Source organism: Peromyscus maniculatus, chromosome 15 (assembly GCF_049852395.1).
Source record: "Peromyscus maniculatus bairdii isolate BWxNUB_F1_BW_parent chromosome 15, HU_Pman_BW_mat_3.1, whole genome shotgun sequence".
In the NCBI taxonomy this organism is placed as follows: Eukaryota; Metazoa; Chordata; class Mammalia; order Rodentia; family Cricetidae; genus Peromyscus; species Peromyscus maniculatus.
This window is the reverse complement of record NC_134866.1, coordinates 80,614,295-80,639,013: the sequence shown is the minus strand read 5'-3', so window position 1 is coordinate 80,639,013 and position 24,719 is coordinate 80,614,295. Positions and strand designations below refer to the sequence as shown.

Genomic DNA, 24,719 nt, shown 5'->3' with positions numbered 1-24,719 from the left:
TGTGAAAGAGCCAGTTATCGCTGAGCCTGCCCATGACCGTTACCATGGAGCTCCACATCCCAGTTTAGACAGGACACGTCACTGCGTGAAGGCTTGGGCTACGGATGACTGTAGGGGTCTTTGAGTAGGTGGCAATTCCTGGGGTCCACATCACCTGACCACGCCAAAAAGGCTACATCAAGTAGCTACAGAAGAAAAAATGGCTCAATCTCTTTTTAGCTGAGTAGTGAGTCCTAACTTACTCAACAGCTACTGGAAATATGAGGGAACTAACGGCCCGGCCCAAGAAACCCTCCATATCTGTCATTTTATTTTGACAAAGCTGGTCCTCCTGGAGGACCTGACCTAAAATCTGAAGACAGAAACGACACAGGGAGGTGAGCCTGCAGTGTGCTCCTGGAGGGAGCTGTTTGCACCCTTTAGTTACCGTCCAATAGATGCGCCTGCACAGCGACAGAGGTGGGAATCGGAGCTGAGACAGGCCCATTCTAACCGTTATTAATGATATACGGAGAGAAACAGCCAGACTGGACTCCAGAGAGAATGAAGCCAAAAGGAAAAAATGTCTCCATTATTCAAAGTTAAAGACAAAAAAACTCCCAAAGCCAAAGAAGACAACAGCTCCTGCCACCCCACCCCCCAAACACATACACATGCATACACACACACACACACACACACACACACACACACACACACACACACACAGAGGTGGGTTACAGAGTTTGAATGTGGGTGACTTTTAGGCTTCACTCAGAGCCAACAGACCTTCCGATGGATTTTTTGTTTGTGCTTTACAAATTAATGCATCTTATATGAGGGCATTCACAATGAAAACACTATCCCTTTAGAATGTTCACACCTCATATGCGATTGCTCTGGTGCTCCAGTTAACCTGCTCCTGTAAAATGAAGAACTCTATAGACGTCATCTTTTCCCAGTTTTATTGTTAAATATATTCATCCGTTTGGAGCCTTAATTACTGAATTTATATTTGGGTTGTGATTACCATACTGCACTAGAATAAAAAGTGTCTCACATTCAATTTACAGAAAACGAACAGAGTCGAAGCTACAATATGGGATGTAACGAAACTCACATTCTCCCGTGGTAAGGAGAGACAAAGCTCCCAGGCCTGGGGCTGGAATGTGGACTGTGCATTGTCTGCCCCTGCAGCATCTGCATTGCAGAAGGCCACCCAGCTCTCACTGAAAAACTCAGGGCTAGAGATTTCGTGGCAAAAGCCATAAATTAGGAATCTAGCACCAGAAAAGGAATGGCAAAACCTTGAGGCTTTGGAATCCCGGCCCTGCAACTTCCACCCACCCCAGGGCCTGCAGTATCCTGGCATGCGCCCCATGCAGTGTCCTTGGCATGGGCCCCATCCACTTCCCGCCTGAGCCTTTTCCAAGGGCTGCTGAAATGCCATGCTTCTGTGGTGACAGAGAGCATGTGCTTGAATCATGTTTGGAGTTCAAGGCCCGGAAATGGCATGCTGGCTTTCAGCACCTACATCTGCATAAAATCTAAGGCACAGCTCTGAATTCTCTGGGTCTGGCTTCTGAGGCCACCACAACAAAAGCCCTAAGCCTATTTAGGAGGGTTCTTTCAATAGAAGAGATTGTACGAAGCCAGATAAGGCATTTCATATTTAAGTCACTAGCCAACTGGCTTATATTCTAATCTCATGCTTGAAATGAGATCTGCTATGAAGGGAAAGCTGCCGTCAAGGGCCTCCCTCAATGAAGACCAAATAGATGAGCAGGGCTACATACTTAGAGGGAAATGTCACTGTGGAACATACATGCATCTCCATATGGACATCGAATGCAGATATGAGCTCATAACACAGTACCGTGTGTGTGTCAATAAACTGGTTGCTTTTCTCTGAAATCAATTTATTTTATCAAATGCTGTCTCCCCACAGCAGAGCCCAGGTTCACCCGTTTCTTTTTGTTGCAAAAACTAGATCATCATAGTTCTACACCTCACTACTTCCACAGCACCACCCTGCCTCAACGAAGGCCACCCCTCCACTTCTGACTTTGACCAGAGAGGCCTCTGCCTCTTGGTGGGAAAGCACAGACCATTTCCAAACCCATAAACCATGTCCCTGTTGCAATGTACTACCTCCTTGGAGGTGGCTCAGCCTGACCCTGAGTTTTCATTGACAGCCTCCTCAGAAAGGAGATGTATCTGTAACAATCCTGGGAGGGGTGGCAGACAGACCCAGAGACATCGGGATCCAGATGAAGGAACACTTACAAGGCTAGCAGTCGCTGATACGGGAATTCTTCTCTGTCACTTTAATATTGGTGGCTGCCACCTTTTAAACAGCACTATCAAGTCAGCAGGGGCTGGTGCTTCTTTTTAAGGGTGAGTTGTGCACAGTAAGAACTAATTAGCTGCCAAGAGTGAGCTGGTGTTTCAAAAGAATACTATTCCACTTTTCAGATGGGGGTTTCATTCACTCCCATATATTTCCTTCTAGCAAGACTACTCATCCTTAAGCTGAGAGTCTTTGTAAGGATAATTAGACTAGTGCAAAAATATTTACTGATTATTCCAAGCTAGCAAATGATCTTGGAGATGTATACGAAGGAAACTATTACTCCCAATACGCTGCTGTCTGTGTAATGCTACACGCGACATAAAGGGCTATAAATCCAGCTGTCTGGCGTTACTCTGAACATGGCCGTGTGTTTCTGCTTGAAATGTGTCATACACATCATTTTCTTTTTTTCTGGATTCAAACTCTGTTCTTCCCAAAGAAGGCAAATCACTATTCCCATGTCACGACTCACGTGATCACATGGACTAAACTCTGAGATGGACAGAACTTTGATCTTAAAAAAACAACAACAAAAAAAACAAGCTAGCAAAGCAGTGACCAGTCCATGTTGGCCTTGCTGTGGAGTCCTCTGCCCTCCCACAAACTCAAAATGGCGTTTCAAGACACTCTTGCTATAGAATGTATCCTCCTTGCTGTCCCAGGAGAGACTGTAAGGCCCCCGTTAGGTAGCACCCTTTTGGTGCTTGAATACCACCTGAGGCAATACATGGATTTAACTGCACACTTAAAAGTTTGAAGAATTAAGCAAATAAAAATAAGGGTGGGAAGAGGGTTTTGTTTTGTTTCCTGAATGTGGGGATGATAGTGTTTGATATAATGGACTTTGACCCTTCCTGGTCCCTCCCTGCTTAAATTGATCAAAGTTCCCATAGACTCTTCCTTAGGAAGAGTTCTGAGAATTAACCAGATTCTCCCGACTCCCAGGGGCTCACTTTAAAATGGATTACAGGTAAAGCAGTATTATTTCTAGAACAATGTAGACAACCATGTCTTCTACAAACAATCTGTGGGCTCAAGTGTTGACCCAACCACAGAGCTCGGGGTTTTGGAAGGGGGACAGATTGCTTTTGAGAAATAAGCACACCTTCAGCGCAAGAGACAGAAGTAGGTCAGGATGAGTAAGTGACTTTCCACTGACTCATTCCCACATGTTAAGTGCAGCCAGGGACACTGGGGATCTAGCTCCTCACCTGGAAGAGCTATGCAAATCGGGTCTCCAAGGAAAGCAACCAGACTGCAAACTGTGACAAACAACAGCCCAACAGGAACCTCTTGGTTTAGCAAATCAACAGGTGTGACCAACAGGAGGGACAGAGAGGGGAAGTGACTCTTGCTTTCTTCAGCAGGCAGATCACTGCCAGGGTCAGGCTGGATCAGGTGGACCAGTTCACACTCATCTGAGGAATCTGGGTAAGCAATTTTTCAGCATCTCATTTTGAATGCAAGACAAACAAACAAGCAAACAAACAACCCTCTACTTTTAGTTTGATAGGGAGAAAAACCTGTCATGCTATTTCTAAACACAAATGTGTTTATTTTAGCACAAATAGAACATACCACTGTAAATGTCAAGTACTCACTATCCATTATGAAAATAAGGCCATGCCAACCTTTCCTACTTAAAAGTTCAGCGCATGAATGATCAGAGCCCCCAGTCACCAGACAGAACCCACAAGATGTCCTTATTAAAACTTCGAAGGGCAATAAATCAGATCAAAGAAATGACAAGAGATGTCATAAACCCTGGGCAATTCCTGGTGTCTCGTGCTGGAGTGGCCAGAATGCTGACAATGTCTGTCTGTTGAGGACACAGGCCTAGGTTATATGCAGAGGAATGGCTATGGCCCACCAGGAACTTGTATGACATGGTTCTGTTGTAGAAACATGTGCTTAGCTCGGGTAGAACCACCCCACACAGAAGTCCTTACAGTGCCCTTCCTTCACGTGAGAGAAAACACAGACCTTACGTGGCACCACTGTACCCAACTGACACCACTTTGCTTTTGCCAGCACAGGTAATGAGCTATGAAGTACCGTTCATACTTTGAAAGGGGACGCCAAGTATTATCAGCAAGTTCTAAAACAATCCCTGAAGCTATAGAAAAGAGGGAAATTTCTTTTCATTGTCATAGTTGACTGGCACAAGACCAACACCCATGGCCCTGGCCTCTTTAGCACAATGCTCTATTGAACTAAGATTCTAAATAAAAATATAGTTTTTGAGATACCTCAGGCTTTATAAAAATGAGACATTGTTATGAAGAGTGACATAAATATCCAAGACAGGAAAAGTGGGGTACAAAACATTTAGAAGGCAGTAGACACCCCAATATATGTTGCTCACACAGTGTTAGGCTTCAGACTAAACTTCCTTTAAAATAAAACTTCGTGTGTGTGTGTGTGTGTGTGTGTGTGTGTGTGTGTGTGTGCGAGAGAGAGAGAGAGAGAGAGAGAGAGAGAGAGAGAGAGAGAGAGAGAGAGAGAGAGAGAGAGAGAAATGTCAACTTGACACAGCCTAGAGTCACTTGGGACGAGGGAACCACAATTGAGGAGCTGCCTCTATCAGGCTGACCTGTGCTCATATCTGGGAGAGACTTTTTGACTGGCAATGACATGAGCCCACTGAAGGATCCACTGTCGGCAGCCCGATCTCTGGGCAGGTAGCCAAGGTGCATAAGGAAGCTAGCTAGGCCTGAACCAGCGAGTGAGCTGGCAGGCAGCACCTCTCTATGGGTTCTGCTTGAGTTCCTGCCCTGCCTTCCTCCAGTGATGGATGGTGACCTCAAAGTGGAAGCCCTCTCCTCCCCGAGCTGTTTCTGGTCTGAGTGTTTAATCACTGCGACAGAAAAGCAAACAACTTCCGATCTTGCTCTCATTTCTGATACAAAACAGATCTTATTGAAAGCACCATCCCCGGAGCTGTGATTTGCCTAAAGAATGCTCTGGAATAACATTTTACAGAAATGAGTAAGTGTTTGTTTTCCTAGCTAAAATGTCACCAGATGATCTATTTTAGCCTCCAGTGCTATGGTTACCTCCTCAGAAACCAAAATGATGACTGTGTCATTTTCCAGAAGCTATCTAATAACCACCAAACGCTCATCTTGGAACTCTTGCCACGGCTAACCTGGTTCAAGCCAAAGTTTAAACAGAAACCAAGTCTACACCAGCAAGAGCATGAACTAGAGGTTCCCATGTAATCTAATCAAATAGTTATTTGACTTGGAATTGAGTTTTATGGTTCTAGAGATGTTCTCAAATATGTATGGGTTTTAATGTAAATGAAAATAGTTCATCACATGAAAGTCTGCAGTAGGTAAATTCAGAGCGGATTAGACTGTATAAGAATAATGAATGAATCTTTTTTTTTATTAATTAGCACAGGCTGTATGCAGCACAACCTTCGAGTCTACCGACAGCCACTTCAGTGATGTTAGTAGATTAAATGCTCAATGGGAATGAGCGATCACTCTTCGTCTTGCCCCTTCTCTTGTTTCCCATGAGGAAACAGGACTACCTTGTCAAATCCCACCATTCTACCCACTTCATTTTCCCTTTACAAGGACACAGAAAACATATAGCCAACTGAGGCTTTTAAACAGGAAATGCCTTTTGTCCTTGTCAAGAAAAGTAGAAAAACAAAATAAATATAAGGTTGCTAATGTCCATAATCCCTGCACTTGGAAGCTTGAAGCAGAAGAAATTATGGGACTTCAAGCCCAACCTGGGGTACCATGGAATCCTTGGGCTATACAGTGTGAGAGTCTGACCCAAAACAAAAAAACTCATATCAATTCAAACAAACAAAAAGCCCATAAGCATCAACAAGACCCAGCCAACAACAAGCATTTATCACTTTGCCATAGAAGTGTGTGCCTTCAATTCCTATCATCTCTACCTTCACCTCATGTTTCTTAGAGACTGAATGTGTAGGATGAAGAGTTTCCTCATATGCTTCTAACCAAGGAAAATGTGAGTGTTAAATTAAATTTGAGATGGGAGCCAGATGTGGTGGTGGTGCATGCCTTTAATTCTAGCACTTGATGGATTACTGTGAGTGTTCAAGGCCAGCCTGGCCTACATAGAGAATTCGTCTAAGACAGCCAGGGCAAACAAACAATGTAGCAGTTCCTATCATATCTTCCTATGATCAAAGCTGTTTAAATATCAAATAGTATGCCAAACAAAATAAACAAAACAAAACAAAACACAAACACACATGCCTATGGGAGCATGACTATACAGCTCTATGTCTGTGGCTGTCCCTCTAGAACAGACTATTTAGACCCAGGAAAAGTTGACTCTCATGCCCATCTCCACTTCTGGAATCAAAGAGGGCTAGAAAGATTAGATTCCGTTCTAGGTCTCAGCAGCTCCTGGAAAAGGAACAGTCACACTAATTACCTGCAGAGTGCCTCACTCATCTTTATGAGGATGACTCAAGCCCCAACCTGGAACTCTCTGCTGTGCTCCACCTGGACCCACACAGCCAGCACCTCCACTCAGATGTCAGCAAAACCTTCAGCTCAATGACACTCAAACTGAAGTTACCACCTCCACCCAACCTGTCCTGCTTCCCAAGTTCAGATGCTGCATTCGCAATAGCCTGTTGCTTGAAATGCCACTGTGTTTCCTCCCCATTTAACTCAACCAGTTAGTCACCTAGTGCTATGGATTGGACTTCCTGAACATCTGCCTTTACTTCTAAGGCCACCATTCTGCCCATGACCTCATCCATTGTCTGCTCAGAAGGGTGTGCTGTGTGCTTTAACTGGGCCTCTCCATTGCCCAACCCTAGCCATCCCTCCTGCCAAGAATCTGTCTGTGGGCCCAGTATAAACTCTCAGGTGGTTCCCTTGCTTTCGGAGCATACTGCAGGCCACCCTTTATAGTTTTACTAGAATCGCAAGTTATAAGCCAAAGCATCCTTGCACAGCTCTGTGTTCTCTCGGCCTGCAATATTCTCTACCAGTTTTGCTGACTTTGCTGATGTCATCATAGTAGAGAGCCTACTTCGGGCTTATGTGTCTGTCGGGTGTTCTCAGAGCCCTCTATATCACCCCATCACAACAGAGCTGGCAAGAGGAAGCATAGTGTATGTGTGTGCATGTGTGTGCGCCTTTCTCTGTGTGTGTCTCTGTCTGTCTCTGTGTGTGTGTGTGTGCATGTGTGTGCGCCTTTCTCTGTGTGTGTCTCTGTCTGTGTGTGTGTGTGTGTGTGTGTGTGTGTGCATGTGTGTGCGCCTTTCTCTGTGTGTGTCTCTGTCGTCTGTGTGTGTGTGTGTGTGTGTGTGTGTGTGTGTGTGTGTGTCAATGCTGTCAACTCTTGTGACCTCTGCCACCCTCAATATATTCACCTCAAAGCTCTCTGCTTTCATGGACTTAGGAGCCATCTGTCCCCTCACAATCTCCATAGCAAAATGCCCAGCACCCAGAAGGTGCCCACGTGAGATTAGTCAATTAGTGACAAGTAAACTCAGGAGACAGAGAGCCAAACACACAGTCCCACACCCTGAATCTCTTTTTTTCCCAGAGAGATCTCTCCTGCTACAGACATATTTTCTTAAACTTAGAGGTAAGATATTTTCTTCTGAATCGCTTAAAGGAAACAAGATGCCCAACAACTCTTCCCCGCAGCTTCCTTTTTATTGGCAACCTATAACCTGTTTATAGACTAAAAATCCTCTGAGCAAAAAGGCTTGTCACTCTTATGAAACGCAGGCCAACTTTTCATTACACAAGGAAAGTTTCTACTTACGATTATTGGAATAAAGCTCAAAGGATGCTCTTAACATCTGTGATATATTTTCAAGGACCAGGGGTCATGTCTTAGACCTCATCACTAAATGATGCTTCTTTCTGCATTTGTATAGTAGGGTACCATTATCCCTTCCTAGGCTGTATATATACCTCAAGTTTACATGCACCTGTGGGCATAAACGGGGATTTATGTACAGATAAAGTCCACCTGGCTTCCATAGCATAGTTGGGACTCTGAAGATGGCAAAGCACATCTGAAGGAACTACTGGTCAACATGGATATAGTTTACTTTGTATACTTAATAACTGTATATTTCACCAAGTTCTACAATACAAATAAATGTAAGTGGCGGTCAAATCATCTATTTTAGCACATTAAGGCGAAAAATTGCTGTTTTCTATGCTAATTATCTAAACTGTATCATTAAAAATATACATAGCAAATATCCGTATACAACTTTTAGCAACCATTCTGCTAATTTACAGTAATTCTATAGACATGCCTTTCTGATTAAGGTAACTTTTAATAATCTTCTGTTTAAAAAAAAACATTGAAAGTAAGATACACTATAGTTATCATGACATATTTAGATTTCCACAAATAAAGATTACAAATAACTGGTCTTTGTAAGTCTTTTTTTTTCCCCCCAGAGAATGTCACATGCATTTGCATCATGATTAAAACAGACGGTGACACAGAGATAAGGAGGGTTGGGATCTTTGCCCTCCACCTCTGTGTCACCCTCAGGTCACTAAAAATAATGGATTTTTTTTCTATCTCCTATGAGTAGAATTTTGTAGTCTCAAGTATTACGGGGGGCAAATTTTGCCTAAGGGAATATGATGTGCAATTATTCTGTTTCATGACGAGTAACGTAAACGACCATGAGGGAAAACTGTAGGCAAGCAAGGGACGTGCCAATAGAAGACATGGATCCACGGGAGGAGCTGAGAGGGAGAAACTGCTTGTACTCCATGCTTCAAGCCGCCCATCTAATTTCATAGAGGGCCTTTGAACCTGAAATAATTCTGTGCTTACAAAGCATTCCTTGTAATGCACAGGAACAAATAGCATGTCAACACTCTACTGCCCTGCCTATCGGGGAGCATGTATCCAGGCTAACCCAGGCGGTTAAACGCACAGTCCAAATGCACACCCCACTCTGGAAGAAAGGCACGTGAGATGTTCCTGTAGTAAGTATGTGGCATGATATTCAGAAGAATTTATAACTTGCCCATTTCTCGTATTTTTCCATCTCCCAAGTGCAAAGCTGGTGAGTGGAAAATGGGAAGACATGCCTTTCCTGTCTGAAAGGGTTAGGCTGCATGGTACATGCTACTTGCTTTATTCAAATTGGGACCTTGATCATTCAAATACTCATAAATTCTGGGAAAGCCATCTACTTTAAGACTAACAGAAGCACTGGGTTTGGTGATGCATACCTATAATCCCAGCACTGGCAAAGCGATGTAGGGGGAGCTGGAGTTGGAGTCTAGCCTGAGCTACCAAGCTACACCTTGTTTCAAACAACAACAAAAAGTGCTTTGTCATTAGTCCTTGCTTTAAAGTTTGCTGTGTATCTTAGAAAAGAGGTAAGTACAGTACATGGTATTTATACAGCTCCACGCAACTGTGGAGTTATAACAAACACATCGGAAGCTATTGAGAGACACAGGCTCCTTTGATGAAAGGATTCAAAGACATGAGTTACTGCACATGTATCCCCACATGCCCTGGCCTTTGGGTCTCTCCAAAGTCAAACGAAGAGGGTTACTGTTGTCTCTACTGCTCTTGTGTTGTGTTTGTTCCAAACTTTCCTAGCCATGTGATAGGTGCAAGGCTGTGTGCTTCTGACTGCTCACTTCCAGGTCAGATGAGTCTCGGGTTACTTGGCTGGCATAGCGTCCCTCCGCTCTGCCAGCTCCCAGGGCTAGTGTCGGGACACCCCAGAGGCCATCTACACCAAGCCTTTCCTGTTATAGCCTCAAAATACCCAGTGCCATCAAGAAGCTTTGAATCCAGCTATTCCTAATCTAGAGCCTCGGAAAGACACATACTAGTAGAATTCATTGAGCCCACGAACTTGGGACTGCGACAATAAAAACAAATGAAAAAAAAAAAATCAAACAAATTAAAAACTATATTGTTACTAGCCAAACTGTAACTAACTTAGAATCCTGACACTTTTTCCACTTACAAATGCCTATAAATCCCCTGTGTTGGAAGTAGTATGCTCTCATCACCAAGATAAATCATGCATGTTTTCATATGCTACAGCTGCTGCTGATACATGGAAAATCACATCCACTTACCATCACTTCAAAGGTATAGTCACTCCCAGACCTGCCTCCAGATCCTCATTTGGATGCTCCTCAAGAATCTCACAGCCGGACGGGGGTGGCACACACCTTTAATCCCATCACTTGGGAGGCAGAGGCAGGAGGACCTCTGAGTTCGAGGCCAGCCTGGTCTACAGAGTGAGATCCAGGACAGGCAAGACTGTTACACAGAGAAACTCTGTTTTGAAAAACCAGAGCCAAACCAACCAACCAAATAATCAAAAAACCACACATACCACAGTATTTTGGTGTGGCTGTGATGGTTTTAAAACTGTCTCATTTTCTTCATAGTACAGTGTTATTTTATTTTGTGCATTAAAAATATTACGCTAGGGGGCTGGAGAAATGGCTCAATGGTTAAGACCACCTGCTGCTCTTGTAGAGGACCTGAAGTCAGTTCCTGTTAGCCACATCCAATATCTCACAACCACCTGAAACCCCAGATTCCAGGGGCCCCAACAACTTCCTTTGGCCTCCGTGGGCAGGAGACCCACAGTTGCTGCCCATACATACATGCAGACACTCACACAGACATGGAAAATGAGAAGAGATAAATCTTCCAAAAAGTACTATTCCGAAAAGACGCCCGTACAGCCAGCCAGTAGATGTCACAATCTAAACAACAACAAAATAAACAACAACAACAACAAAACAGAAAACCAACGTATAAAGTAAGCTCTAGAGGGCACATTAAGAACCAGTATCATACAGCCAGCGAACTACAGAAATACTGCTAAAAACAAGCTTCTTTAAGTCACACTTCATGTCTTTTCCACCAGTGAACCCCAGCGAGGCAGCAAACTCAACCAGGAGTTGCAGAAAAAGACCACACAGAAGTGTACTCCGGCACCATGAGAGGCACTGGGCTCTCCAGCCCTGCCTGCCGCAGCCGCCCTCCCTGCCACAGCCGCTGCCTGTTCTTTTTTCATATCCCCCCTTCTCTCTCCCCTCTCAAACACGTGCAACAGGAACCCCCTCCTTTCCAGGTTTCCCAAACAAGTTTTGGTCCTGACACACGCACCACAGAGTGAAAAATCTGAGAAACAATAACCCAGTCCACTTATTCTCCATCAAAGAGAAATACTCCCGACGATCTCAAAATAGTAATGGAACGACACTGAGTAATATTTTAAGGTTCTACAATCCTTTCTAGAAAATGTACTCAAAAGTCTTTTTCATTTTGCCACAAGGAGCTAAGAAAGACAACATGTTCATACAAAAATTTAAAACTTCGAATGAATTATGCATTCAACAGTGGCTACCATAAAAAAGAAAAGAAAAAATGAACAATGTATGTTGGTGGTGATTTGGAGGAACAGGAACTGTGAGGTACCATTGGCGGAAATGTAAAAAAGCTGAGGTGGAAAACGGCACAGAGATTCTTCAAAAGTCACAAAGAGAACCTTCATGTGCTCCAGCAATTCATCTCTGGGCTACACAGCCTAAAACACCGAAAACAGAATCCTGTAGAGGTATTTGCACACTCGTGTTCACAGCAGTACAATTTTCATCACAGTCAAAGGTGGAACAAAGCCAACTGCCCATGCAGGGGTACTTACAAAGAAGGGAACTGTGGCATATACACATGCAACGGAATATTATGCAACCTTGAAAAGGAGCTCTTGACATATGCACCAACATAAATGAACCTTGATGACATTGTAAGAAAAATAAAACAAAACAAAACGCCAGCCACCAAAAGACAAATATTGAATAATTTCACTCACATGAAGCACCCAGAGGAGTCAAAGCCACAGATGCAGAAAAGGTAGTTGCTGAGAGGTAGTATAAGAAGGTGTTATTCAATAAGTTTGGGGTTTCTGTTTTGCGGTAGGACAAAGTGAATGTGCTCAACACCAAGGTGAGCAGTGACGAGAAAAGTAAAACGGGATGAGTGCAGCCTGGGACACCACAGCCTGGGACACAGCCTGGGACACAGCCTCATCCCGAAGTGTCTTCCAAACACCCCGATAGATAGCACAACCCCATTTCCCAGCACCTCCCCCACTCCCATCCATCTGTAAATAACTCTCCCTCTCAGATGAGTTCTAAGTAGGCTGGGTTGTTGGGCGGATCTGTTCCTGTCCCCATGATCCTTCCCTCACAGCACCCACCTAGGAGAAGCACTTGGCCGTGCCTAGGTAACAGAATGCAGGACTCATGGCGAAGCATCCTCATTTTGATTCTCCAGCAGCCACTTAGGTCTTTAAGGCTTTCAAGGGACAGAGACACAAACACTGATTTCATAGCTCACAGAATCCTAATAGCTGACAGCTTGGGATGTCCAACATGTGTGGGCATGTGTTAGTATGTTACTGTCTGATTTCTTAGAGAGTCTCCTAGATATACTTAACCAGGTTATGGCCCACAGGGTTGAGTTTTCCAAAAGAAAAACAAAATTATCTGAAAGCTACAGCCAAGTCTAGCATGTACAAGCATTTGCTAACTCCTTTATCTGGCCCTCTCTCCAGAAATTTAAATTTTAACCTTGAAACTGGACTGAAGCAGCTGGCAGAGAATATACACACAATGGAATATATAACTTAGGGCAATCATAGGTCATAACTCTTCAGAATATGTGTTCAACCTCTTTATCCACCAGGATCTTAAACCTCCAGTACATAGTTTGAACACAATAGTGCTCCACTCTGTTCTAATGAGACCCCACCAACACTGCATGGTGTCTTATGTCATGTGAGTAACTGTGGTTCTCAGTAACACACTTGCACCAAAAGATGGCTATGGCTATTTATCATGAGTAATTTATGAGGCTGCCAAATACTAAGAGATGAGGGAAGCAGAACTATCAAACCAGAAAACAACACAGGGGAAAAAAAAAGCTAAGTGTTTCCCAAGGTCTCAGCATGGAGGCTCAATCTTATTTCACACACACAAATCAGATCAATTGAAGATAGAAATACATTATACATTAGACAAACAGTTCCAAACTTTGACAAAAGCAGACCTTGGAATGGGCATTAGCAGCAATTTGCATTTAGTAATGTTTCATATTTGAACATGAAATGTGTTGGGAGAGAAAAGCAAATTTAAAAAAACCACACATGCAATTGCTTTATTGAAATATTGACAGCAGTTCGAGAAAAGTTCAGAGCAGCCATGAAACTCCAGGGGTGGGGGTGGGGGGTTAGTCGCTAAGACAATATCTTTTCTCCAATACCTTGCCTTTGCTAAGCACCTCCCTCTACGTCTCAAGTTCTTCATGAGGAATTTGCATTTTATAGAAGGGCTGCATCTTAAAGCAGATGCAATGTTCATTCCAGACTCGAATTTGGCGACGACAGACCCACTGTCACTTCTGACTTGAGAAAATATGGGGCACCAGACTGCCAACCTAGCAATAGTGTATCACTGCAAGATAGAATCACAAACTTGGAAGCACCTCAAGGAGACATAAAAACTCCGTGGCGTTATGTATTAAGATTCATAAACATGTTCACGTCACTTTGGCCTAGAAATCTCTATTCTGGGAATTTATCCTAAGGAAACAGCCCAAAAAGACAGAAAAAGCGATATGCCTGAGTATGTTCACTGAGGAGTGCTTTCAGTCAATAAAGCTTTATTAAGTGTCTATTATGTGCCAGGCACTTGGCTGGCATGAAGACAGCATCTCAAGACACTCAAGATCAGACGAGAATTCAGATAAACATATGCGGCATTGAAATGTGCTGGGACTAAGGCGAACAGGGAACTGATCTCCCAGGAGCACAGAAACGCTGTGATAGGCTGGAGGGAGGCAGGGACATGGTGGGTGGCAGAGTCTTGGCAAAATTTGAGGTCTTGGTCTTATCCCATCTTCACAGTATTTTAAGGCACAAGTTCATGTTCAAATACTGAACAAAGATCAGTGAGACGGCTCAGTGCGTAAAGGCACTTACTTCCAAGCAGGATGACCTGTTAGATCCCTGGGGCTGACACGGTGGAAAAAAGAACCAACTCCCACGAATCATTCTCATTTTTCTTCTTTCTTTGTTTCTTTTTCTTGTTTGTTTTTGTTTTGTTTTGATAGAGGTCTCATTGTGTGACTCTGGCTGGCCGGGAACTCACTATGTAGATCAGGGTTGTCTTAAACTCAGAGATATCCACCTACCTCTGTCTCTTGAGTACTGGGATTAAAGTTGTAAACCATAATGCCTGGCTATAAATTGTCCTTTGACCTCCACAAGTGCTCTGTGGTACACGCCCCAGGGCAAACTACATGTTTTGTTTCTGAAAACTCATTATCCCATGGTGTGTGTGTGTGTGTGTGTGTGTGTGTGTGTGTGTGTGTGTGTTTGTGCTCACATGTGAGGGTACACATGCGTATGAAGGCCAGAGGACCTCAGGTGTCACTACCAAGGCGCAGTCTACGTTTTCTGTAGTTTGAGACAGGGTCTCTTACTGGCCTGGATCTCAATAAGTCGTCTATACTGGCTGTCTAGGGAGCTATACCTCCTCAATGTCTTCCAAATCCTTAAAAGCAAAACTATTATTAGCGTGTGTGTGTGTGTGTGTGTGTGTGTGTGTGTGTGTGTGTGTGTGTGTGATACATGTATAGGGCGCATGTGCCATGGCATGCATGTGGAGACTGGAGAAGAACTCGGTGAAGACAATGTCCTTTTACCACCTTTGTGTGGGTTCTGGGGATTGAACCCAGGTCGCTGGGCTTTTGTGCCAAGCACTGAGCCATCTCGCCAATTACTCCAAAGCCAAAAGAAGAGAGAGAGAGAAAGAGAGAGAGAGAGAGAGAGAGAGAGAGAGAGAGAGAGAGAGAGAGAGAGAGCATATTGCGATCACAAGGACCTAAGCAGCTCCAAAGCCCCCATCTTTCCTTTGCTTCATGGAGGAGATAGCGATCAATCACACACTCTCTCCCAGCACATTCCACCACACTCACTTCCCAGCCTGAGTTTTCTACTAGCCACGAGGGTATCCCTAATTAAATCTGCTGAGGAATTCTGAGTTCACTTTGCTTAAAAGGCAAAACAAAATAAGCACAGGAAAAGCCCTCATTGTTCCTTTGAGAACTCTTTTCAATGTCGCTTTCGGAGCGCTGTTGTGCTGAAAGTCTTTTGTGAAATATGGTCTTTGTAATTTCTAAAGACTATAGTGTGTTCGGAGATGAGACAATTTCAGTTCTTTTTTTTTGGGGGGGGGGCGCTTAAAAGCCTTTGAAGAAAGAGGGATTAGACACACCCAGTCATCTATAAAGAGAAATAATCTCAACTAATTTGGGCATGTTGCAATCTACACTACCTGCCTGCACTGACAGTTGGATTAGCAAAGACTCCATTCCTTTAGCCAGCGTGGCATCCAGTTCAAGCCATCACATGCCACTCGTAGTGTAGGGGAGACGTGGAGATGTGTCCTTTGACAAGCTCTGTCCTGTGCAATGGCTCAGGCTCCAGCCCTGTTCCAGGAAGGTGATGGTGTTCTAGGAGGATCCCCAGGGAAGGCCCTGCCTCAGCTTTCTTTCTTCTGAACTCAGCGGCTAAAGAAAATAGAACTTGCTGCAGAGAATAGAACACATGATGGGCGATGGGAAGAGGGGGTAACAGTCATCTACTGAGTGCATAACTCTCCTAGGCAAGCAGTGTGCTAAGCTTTCAGGAAAGGCTCACACTAAGTGTTTCTGGCACCACAGGCCGGATCTGCACTGGAGCAGTTCAGTTCTGCTCTTTTGCCCAAGTAGCCACAGGTATCTCTAAGTGAATGGCTGAAGCTGCATTCTAATAAACACAACCTACAAACCACACCAGGCATGCAAGCTGGAGCTTGCCCACTCTTGCCTAGAGGCTTCACAATCTGTTTTGTCTAAGGTCCAGAAAATGTTGTTTTCCTCAGAGGTGAGGTGACCTGCCAAGGTCATGTGCCTAAGATGATGAGGAGTCAGGTTCCAACAGAGGTCTGTCCAAACCCAAGGTCTTAAGTCTTTCTACCCAAAGAGCAGGGCATCTTTGGCTGACTCCAGATGAAGAGAGGTCTGTCGTGTGATGAAAAGGACCTCAATTCAAAATCTGTTCCAGGTAACATCACTTGAGCAAAGCCCACCTATCATGAAAAAGAGAGGACACAAAAAAATGCTAATATGTGTTAGTGAGATGGCTCAGCAGGGAGAGGAGCATGCAGCCACGCCTGACAACCTGACTTCAGTCATTAGAGTCCACGTGGTCGGAGGAGCAAACCCCGATCTCCACGTGTGCCTCATGCCACGTGTGCCTGTGAGCATGCAAGCACATGTGGGCAGGCACACACTCTAAGTAAATGGAAAGAAAGAAAGGAAGGAAGGAAGGAAGGAAGGAAGGAAGGAAGGAAGGAAGGAAGGAAGGAAGGAAGGAAGGAAGGAAGGGAGAAACCAAGAAACTAAGAAAGAAAGAAAGAAACTAAGAAAGAAAGAAGGAAGGAAAAAAGGAAGGAAGGAAAAACGGAAGGAAGGAAAAAAGGAAGGAAGGAAGAAAAGAAATACAGAAATTAAAAAAAAGTGAACGGGGGTAGGGTGACAAGCAAAACTTCCTTCCAAGTTTCTGGAATATTCAGTACTAAATTCTTACATTATAGGGGAAAGGCATCAATTTCTTTGCCATCCTGTGGCAGATTATGACAACCCCAAAATGTGGTCAGCTTCTTGGGAGCTTTAACACTCCAAAATGTTGCAAAATAACTCCACTGAGCTTCACATGTCCAGTGGATTGAACCACATGAATGTGTGAGAAAGGGATGTGGTGCTTGGTCTTTGGACTCTGTGACGGACTGGAGGAAGGGCAGACAAGAGAAGAAACCAGCACTGGCCACTGCTCTGAACTTCCACGGCAGAGCAAAAAGAAACCGTGAACTCCATGCACACAGGTTAGTGCCTGGAACTCAAGGGAGACCGACGGTAGCAGATGACAGCCCTCATGCACCTGAACCTAGTCCTCCCCCTTTTCCCGTACTCCTTGAGAGGTTCAAGATTCTGTTTTCACCATGCTTGTGCTATCTGAAACCCGAAGACAAGGTTCAAGTCCATCTCTGTCACTTGTTTTGGTAGTTAAACATTAATTTTCTCATCTTACAGTAGGAGAGGCATCAGCTCTATGTTCTTGGCAGGCTCATTTTTAACATAACATGCAATCTGCTCAACTTTCAAAAAAAAAAAAAGTAATGCCCTGTATGAACTTAGATGTCCATAAATTTTAAAATATAGCATGGGAGTAATAATTCAAAAGAAATTTCCATGATTAAAACTACTTTCCTTTAAAAAAAAACAACAGAAAATATCATTTACAGTTGCATAATTTATTTCTGAAAATTAAATGATGATTTTTTTTTTCCATCAAGGACAGGAGGGAAAGAAAGACAGGGAGCAGATGGATTCATTGTTCCCTAGGAAGAAGAAACACTTCTGCACCTTACAAAACTGTATTAACCGGCCTGCCACCTGGTTAGCCTGCTCACATGCACAAGGGAGAGGGTGGAGCTCCTGAAACTTAGCATTTAAGCCTGTGGGGAGGTGGCAGCTGAGACTGGAGTCAGCATTAGTAATCTTAAGAAAGCGTTTCATGAGACCCAAGTGCAAGAAAGAAGAGCAGGACCTAAGATATGAGACCTTCTACAGTGACAGGATGGCCAGCCTCACCACAGCTGGATACCAAGACAGGGGCTGCAGATGTGCAGGGACTCAGTATAGTATCTCCCTCCCTCTCTCTTTCCCTCCCTTCTTTTCTCAACACCCTCCCTCCCTCCCTCCCTCCCTTTCCTAGATCCCCTGTTTTGGTTTGGTTTGGTTTCCAAGTCCTTCTGATTGAACCCAGATTTTGCACATGCCAGACAATTATCTACCAACAAGCTCTAACCCTCGCCATATTTTGACGTTTTAGTTTGACATAAGGCCTCACTGAGTCAATCAGTGGTTTTGAACTCACTGGTTTTGAATACAGCCCATGCAGGCAATGAACTTGTGATCCTCCTACCTAGGCCTCCCAGGGAGCTGGGATTACAGCCGTGACAACCAGGCCCGGTTCTAACAGTCTTTCTTGTATACTCCAGATATTTTTCAAATTTTCTATAAATCTAACCACTGTAAATCTGAGTATTTAAAAAGAATCTCAAAGAAGGGAAGCAGATAATAAAACAGGAGGTAGAAAAAGATACTCATCTTATGGTTTGTGTATTCATTTATGCAAATAGTCAGAGAAAAAACAGAACCTGCATGGTCTTAAACCATGGTTTGGTCTGAGCATTGGCTTTGGGGGTAATTTTCCTCCGTAGGGTCATTTTTATCTTCCCCATTCTTCACCCATTGCAGGTGTCGAATTAACACTTAAATGCTACACAAACTTCCCTGAACTTGAAACACACTAAAATATTTGGAAAGACTTGGTTGTTTGCAAAGCAAATAAGCCACCCAAAGTTCATCCTTTGTAAGATGCATGTTTTGTTCATTCTTCTTTTACTACAAAAATTCCAGGCTTTAAGAACTTACCAATACCCACAGTCTACACTTCAAACCTCGGGCCCTACACCTGCACACACTGTTAGTAAAATTTCTCCTTCCTGGTCCTGTTTCCATCCCAAACAACAATCTTAAATTATTTTTAACCATTTCTCACTTGTCAAATTGGTTATCTTTAGGTTTCTAATAATTTCATCTATGCAGTATCAAAGGGGCTATTACATATTAATATGAACCACACAAACCCATGTCTAGCCTTTTCTTTCAAATATTGTTTATGCAATTTCCTGCTACTTGACTTGACATTACCAACCATGTGATAACAGCCATATATTATTATTTCCCCATAACAATTAAGTTTAAAATGGATGATCAATAGAGCAGGGTACTCTGGATGAGATCTGGAGACAGGAGGAAAGGACCTTGTGGAGAAACTATTACTGTTGTTGTTGTTACTGTTTCAGAGACAGGGTTCCAGTTTGTAGCCCAAGATGTCCTGGTACTCACTATGTAGCCCAGGCTGGCCAGTTTTTCAATCCTTCTGCTTTAGCCCTTGAGTGCTAGCATTATAGGCATGAGCCACAGCACTAGGCACTAAAAGTTTAATAAAGCAGATCTTCGTTGAAACAAGGGTACAAGGGAAAAGTAAAAATCTCATTCTAATCTCATATTAACATGATCACACCATGAAAACTTTAAAACTTACTGAAGTAACAGAAACATTCTATATATTCCTTTTGGAATTAGTGATATGACAGTCAATTGTTAAAATTTAGTTAACACCATATCTAAAAAGCAAACTTGGCCATCTATAAACTATCTACATTAATTAACATGATTTCAGAAGAAAACGAAACACCTTTTCTTGTCTGGACTTTCTACGGTGAGTGAGTTCTACTGTTACCTCCTTATGTAAAGTGATCCGAAGCAGTCTTGGACTTGGGTCAGTAGTCATGGACTACTTTAACTAACACCTTTAGCAGTTAAAAAAGTACCCCTAAGGAAGATTTGTCTTCTACTGTCTTCAGAAAAGGACAGTAATTCCTTAGAAAGGTCTCAAATATCATAACACAGGAATCCGAGAGAAGGGGTTCCGCTGCTTTAGAGAATTCTGGACACAGTATCTGTGTCTTCTGTATGTTGTAGACTATTTATAGTTTATTCTGATAGAGTTATTTTATACATTTCTAAGCAGTTACTTCTTCAATCTCTCAATATAGTAATTTTCTCAGAGGAAAAGGTGTATTTAAATAAGTGCCATCAACCATGGCCCTTTAAGAAATTACCTTAGTATAATCAAATGAAATTACTGTATTTTTTTTTTTAAAGAAGTCTATAAAGAATTCATTTCTAAAACCCCCCTAGAAGGTTTTTTTTTCCTGGTATTCTCCTGGTGCTTCCAAATAAGATGCAATAACTTTTGTCTGTTTAGGCCATGAACTAACTACACGCACCATCCCATCAGCGGAGGTTTTAGATAGGTTCAGAACACCCTCGCTCAAGGGAATGCACAGGCCTTTGTACTAGAGGGGAATCTCAGAAAAACCAGCCTGACTGCAGTGGGGAGTTCCTCAAAGGCTGTACAATAGCAGCTGTTCAGAACCACATCCCAAGCAACACTTCTCTTGAAATGCACAAGCCCACTCAAACACCATTATAAGCTGTGATGCCTGAAGACGGGGAAATTGCTGGAGCATACATATACAATTTCCCCTAATGGGGAAGGAGAAGCAGCAGGTGGCAATTTTAAAACAAAGTACACCCTACTTCTGCTTTTCACTCCCTCCCCTCAGACAGCAGGTGGCATTTCTATAGCCAAGTTCAAAATTATCAGAGCTCTCTGTGCCACAAATATCTCCCCAGTCGCCAAGAGGGGATTGCTTGTTCTGTAAAATTAACACACTATAGCCTTGCTTTACAAACATTACTTTCACTAATTAGACTACTGCTGCAGCCTACTTCCATAGGACTCAGGATGGCAAAGCACCCATCAGTATTCACCACTTGATACTGGTGAGATGTGGGGACCAGGGCATCTTTTCTCTGAGTCTCCACTCGTCATCTGGGTCATCACTATAATACTGTCACCTTTACAGCACCATTTTGAGGATTTAGCACAATTCATATCAGATTCCCTCAGCAGATACTCTCCCTATCCCTCCCCCTTAGCTGAGGCTGCTGATTATTGTACCCTGCTATAATTATTTGTCTACATTTCTTTATAACCCCACTGAACTGGGCTACTTAATTAAAAGGATCATGTCATATACTATCTTTACTTCCCAGACGGTTATCATAACCCTTGTCATATAAAAAGGTACTGGATGAGTACTAGGACAGAAACAAAAAGCTGTGGCAATATAGCAAGCCCTGGACCTCATCTGCAGAAGTCAAACAGTGCAATTAGGTTATTAGGTTATCAGGTTTCAGAGGGTGATTCAAGCTCATCTGCAACCTCCCAGAGCAGGAAAAGGGTCACACAGAGATGCGTGACTCATAAGTCACCCCCTCTAAGTATTTTTAACTGTAATTAACTTCCCATGTTTCCGAGTAACTCCTCCTGAGCTTGGCTTCCCTGTCTTCTGGCCCAGTTTACAAACACTTGGCTTCTCTTTAGAGCTTGTAAGGCAGCAAAAGGAGTTACCTAGCCTCGGGATTGGAGTTCCCACCCTCCTTGATCTAATTCCTATTACATCTTGAAAACCTCATCTGTGGCTAGAAGACGAACAACAAAGCAACAGCAAATCCAAAAGCACTTAGGTCTAATGACTTTAACGTAGCATTTAAGACGCATACACACCTGGGACTTCCCAACGAAGTCCATACATGCTGGGCCATGAATACCCTCCAACCATATTAGTTTCTCTATGAAATAGATTTGAAATCAAACCTGTTAAGTGGCTGAAGGAACAGCTACAAGCCACTGCCTGCTGGGCACACCTATAAGAATGGAAGGTTTGCAAAGCGAAGGCTCTTTCTTCAGCTCCTGGCTGAGTATGTCACTCACACGGGAACTAAAGAACTGGCTTACAACAGGGCTCCAATCTCTCTGGAACAATAGGTCATGACGAGCTTCCTTAATGCCAGAGTAAGTGTTTAGAAGTGATTTCTGCTAACTGAAAGAGAGTGTAAAGGGCACATATATTTACTCTGGCTCCGATTCAATACTTCTGAATGTCTCTCGGTGCCAAGAGTCAGAACCCTTTTCCCTCATGGACTCCCAACCTGGGTTCCATTCCACAGATGTGCACAGAGCCTAGGAATGTCTTGAAAACGTGGTGTCACGCTAATGTGTAATAAGTTAAGTACCTGTATGGTAACCCCCAGTTTACCCCAAGTGTGATGTAGGATGGTAGACTAGTATTTCAGGTAACTTCTCAAGAGGGAAGAACTGCTCAGACTGCTCATAGAGAGCTCCTGTAAGAAGGCATAAAGTGATAAGCAATCTTAAAAAAAAAAAAAAAAAAAAAAAAAAAAAACAGAAAGCCTGCCTGATAGGAGTTGGCATCAAAGCCATCAGATCTAAGAAATGGGCTAAAGGGAGCACGTCTCCAGTCTGAGCCTATATTCTGAAGAAGGTGCCACCCGGCTGGTGAGACAGCTTAGCGGGTAAACACACTGTAGATCTGAGTTCAATTCCTGGGACCCACATGTTGGAAGGAGAGAAAGTTGTCCTCTGCCATGTCCACTCACACACACACACACACACACCACATACACATGCATGTGCACATACTAAACCAATTAATTAATTAAAATTTTTAAAAAAGGGAAGCGACACTGTTTTCTCAGCTTAAAATGTCTTGACTTCTGAGGCTAATTTACCCAAGATACATCTACTGAGAAGTAATGCTACACAGTGAAAATATGGCAACCGGTGCTTACTAAAGGTGTGGCCTAAACATCTAACCCCAGACACAGAACCCCCCTCCCCCAAACACACAGAGAATGATGATTCACAAGCACAACAGCTTCTTTCACAGACTCTGTCATACGAACTTCCACCCAGAGCAGTCTGAACTTCCCGTATGCCCATCTGCCACTCTGGCCACCTGAGACAATGAGCTCACTCCCCATTCAGGGAACTACCGTATACGGGAAATGTAAATTCGCAACAACCATTTGTTGTTCAATTTGCCAAGGTAGGTGACATCCAGGTGACTGGCCACCTGGCCTGCCCTCTAGAGCAGTACAGCAAAACTAGTCTGGGGTGAATGGGTTATCTGTTTATGTGGATGGGCATCAGGGTGAGGGAAATAAGTGGATAACTGATCCTCACATGCAAATCAAGTCGACTCTGTCTATCATTAACTCTGGTGCCCAGTGTTTTGTCTAGGTAACCTATTTGGAAGATGCTTTTGATTTTTGCACCAAAAGTCTAGAATTTTGCCAAGTAAAAGTAATACTTTTACAGGAATTCTTTCTCAAGGTCCAAGATCAACAAGCCATCAAACTCAGACTTAGGAAACATTACATAATAACCACTTCATGGCTATTGTTTTACAGTACAAAGGGTTCATTTGGCATTTCCTAGAGAGTTTTACTCAGTTGGTAGCTTTTCCCACGACAAACATACTCTCCCTACCCTCGCTCTCCATGAATCGGTAAAATCAAACATTTAAGAACTGTAATTCTCAATGTAGAGACATCTAGCGTAGTGCATTCTACAAGACACACATGTTGAATGTGAATGGGGCATAGATACTTTTATGTAAGCTATGGGTACAGTGACTTCCTTCAGATTTAACAGCCAAGAAACTCGGCAGTGGGTGGGTAATCCCCTAAGAGTGACTCTTGAGGAGGTGACACAGTCAATTCTGAGCCATACACATATGCTGTAACATTTAAAATTAGGCAGAATGAAGCATGGCCAAACAAGCGTCTACAATACTCAGAGTGAAGAATGGGCCTGCTGAGTTCAGTTTTCTTCCCTCGAATCCCATGACCACAGGAGGTTCAGCAATGTGATCCATCAGGTGGCTTTCTCCACCCTGGTGATTTGCCTGGAATCTAATTCATTATTTCAAAAGATGCTTGCACTGTGAACTTCCGTGTCGGGTTAGAAACTTTCCAGAGTCATGGGGAGCTGGTTCTCAGCTCTGAAGGGGTTGAGATGTTATGTTGAAATGTGCTTTTTGCCTGCAATTATAGTGGATAAAAGATACTACGCTAATAAAACCAGAGTCACTGATAAATTGAAGACCAAAACAGGAAGAGAATGGAGAAATCCCCAGGGTTCTATAATAAAGCAAACAGCAGGGTGCTTAAGAAAGGAGATAAACATTAATGCTGCCTATTCCTAGCAATCCATTTTACCTTCAAGGGCTGATCAAAGCCTAAAGTTTGCGCTAAGTTCTTTTTTCTTTAAGGCAAAACAATATGACTGTTCAGTTTGATATCAGTGTAATTACCTTCTCTAATAAGCATGCCCAATAGCCATTAAGTCTAGCTAAAACTCCCTCAGGTCGTCCTATTCTATAAGAAGGATTAAGGTCAACATTTTTAGAATCTACAGCCAAGTTCTTGATGGAACGTCCTCACTTTCCAGGCAGACAGAGGAGAAAGAAAACAGAAAGTACCCGAACTACAAATATTAACAGCCCATGTGAGCTTTTATTTAGAGATTTCTCTAGTTACAAAATGTACCCACGTGTCATGAAAAACACATTTGTGACTACTGATATATAGCCGGTTTCTACTGACAGAGAGTGACTGGTTTTAATAGATGGGGTTATACACACCACTCATCTGCTTTCGTCCTGGTAGCCCCAGGCCCTTTTTTAAATATCTTGGCTCTCCTACTTAACTTTCAAAGAGATTATTCGGTTACCATGATGTC

General features: G+C 43.2%; 1 protein-coding gene across 11 annotated transcripts in view; it reads right to left on the bottom strand.

The window, feature by feature from the left end:
• Positions 1–24,719, bottom strand: part of Mast4 (microtubule associated serine/threonine kinase family member 4) — a 594,548-nt gene that overhangs the window by 133,293 nt on the left and 436,536 nt on the right. The window contains exon 1 of one of the 11 annotated variants that reach the window (XM_076552173.1): positions 21,681–21,744. The exons of the other annotated variants lie outside the window; for them this stretch is intronic. Coding sequence (XP_076408288.1) covers positions 21,681–21,718 — 38 coding nt within the window. The 5' untranslated portion in view covers positions 21,719–21,744. Of the gene's footprint in view, positions 1–21,680; positions 21,745–24,719 lie in introns of those variants that run through there. 11 annotated transcript variants of the gene reach the window in all.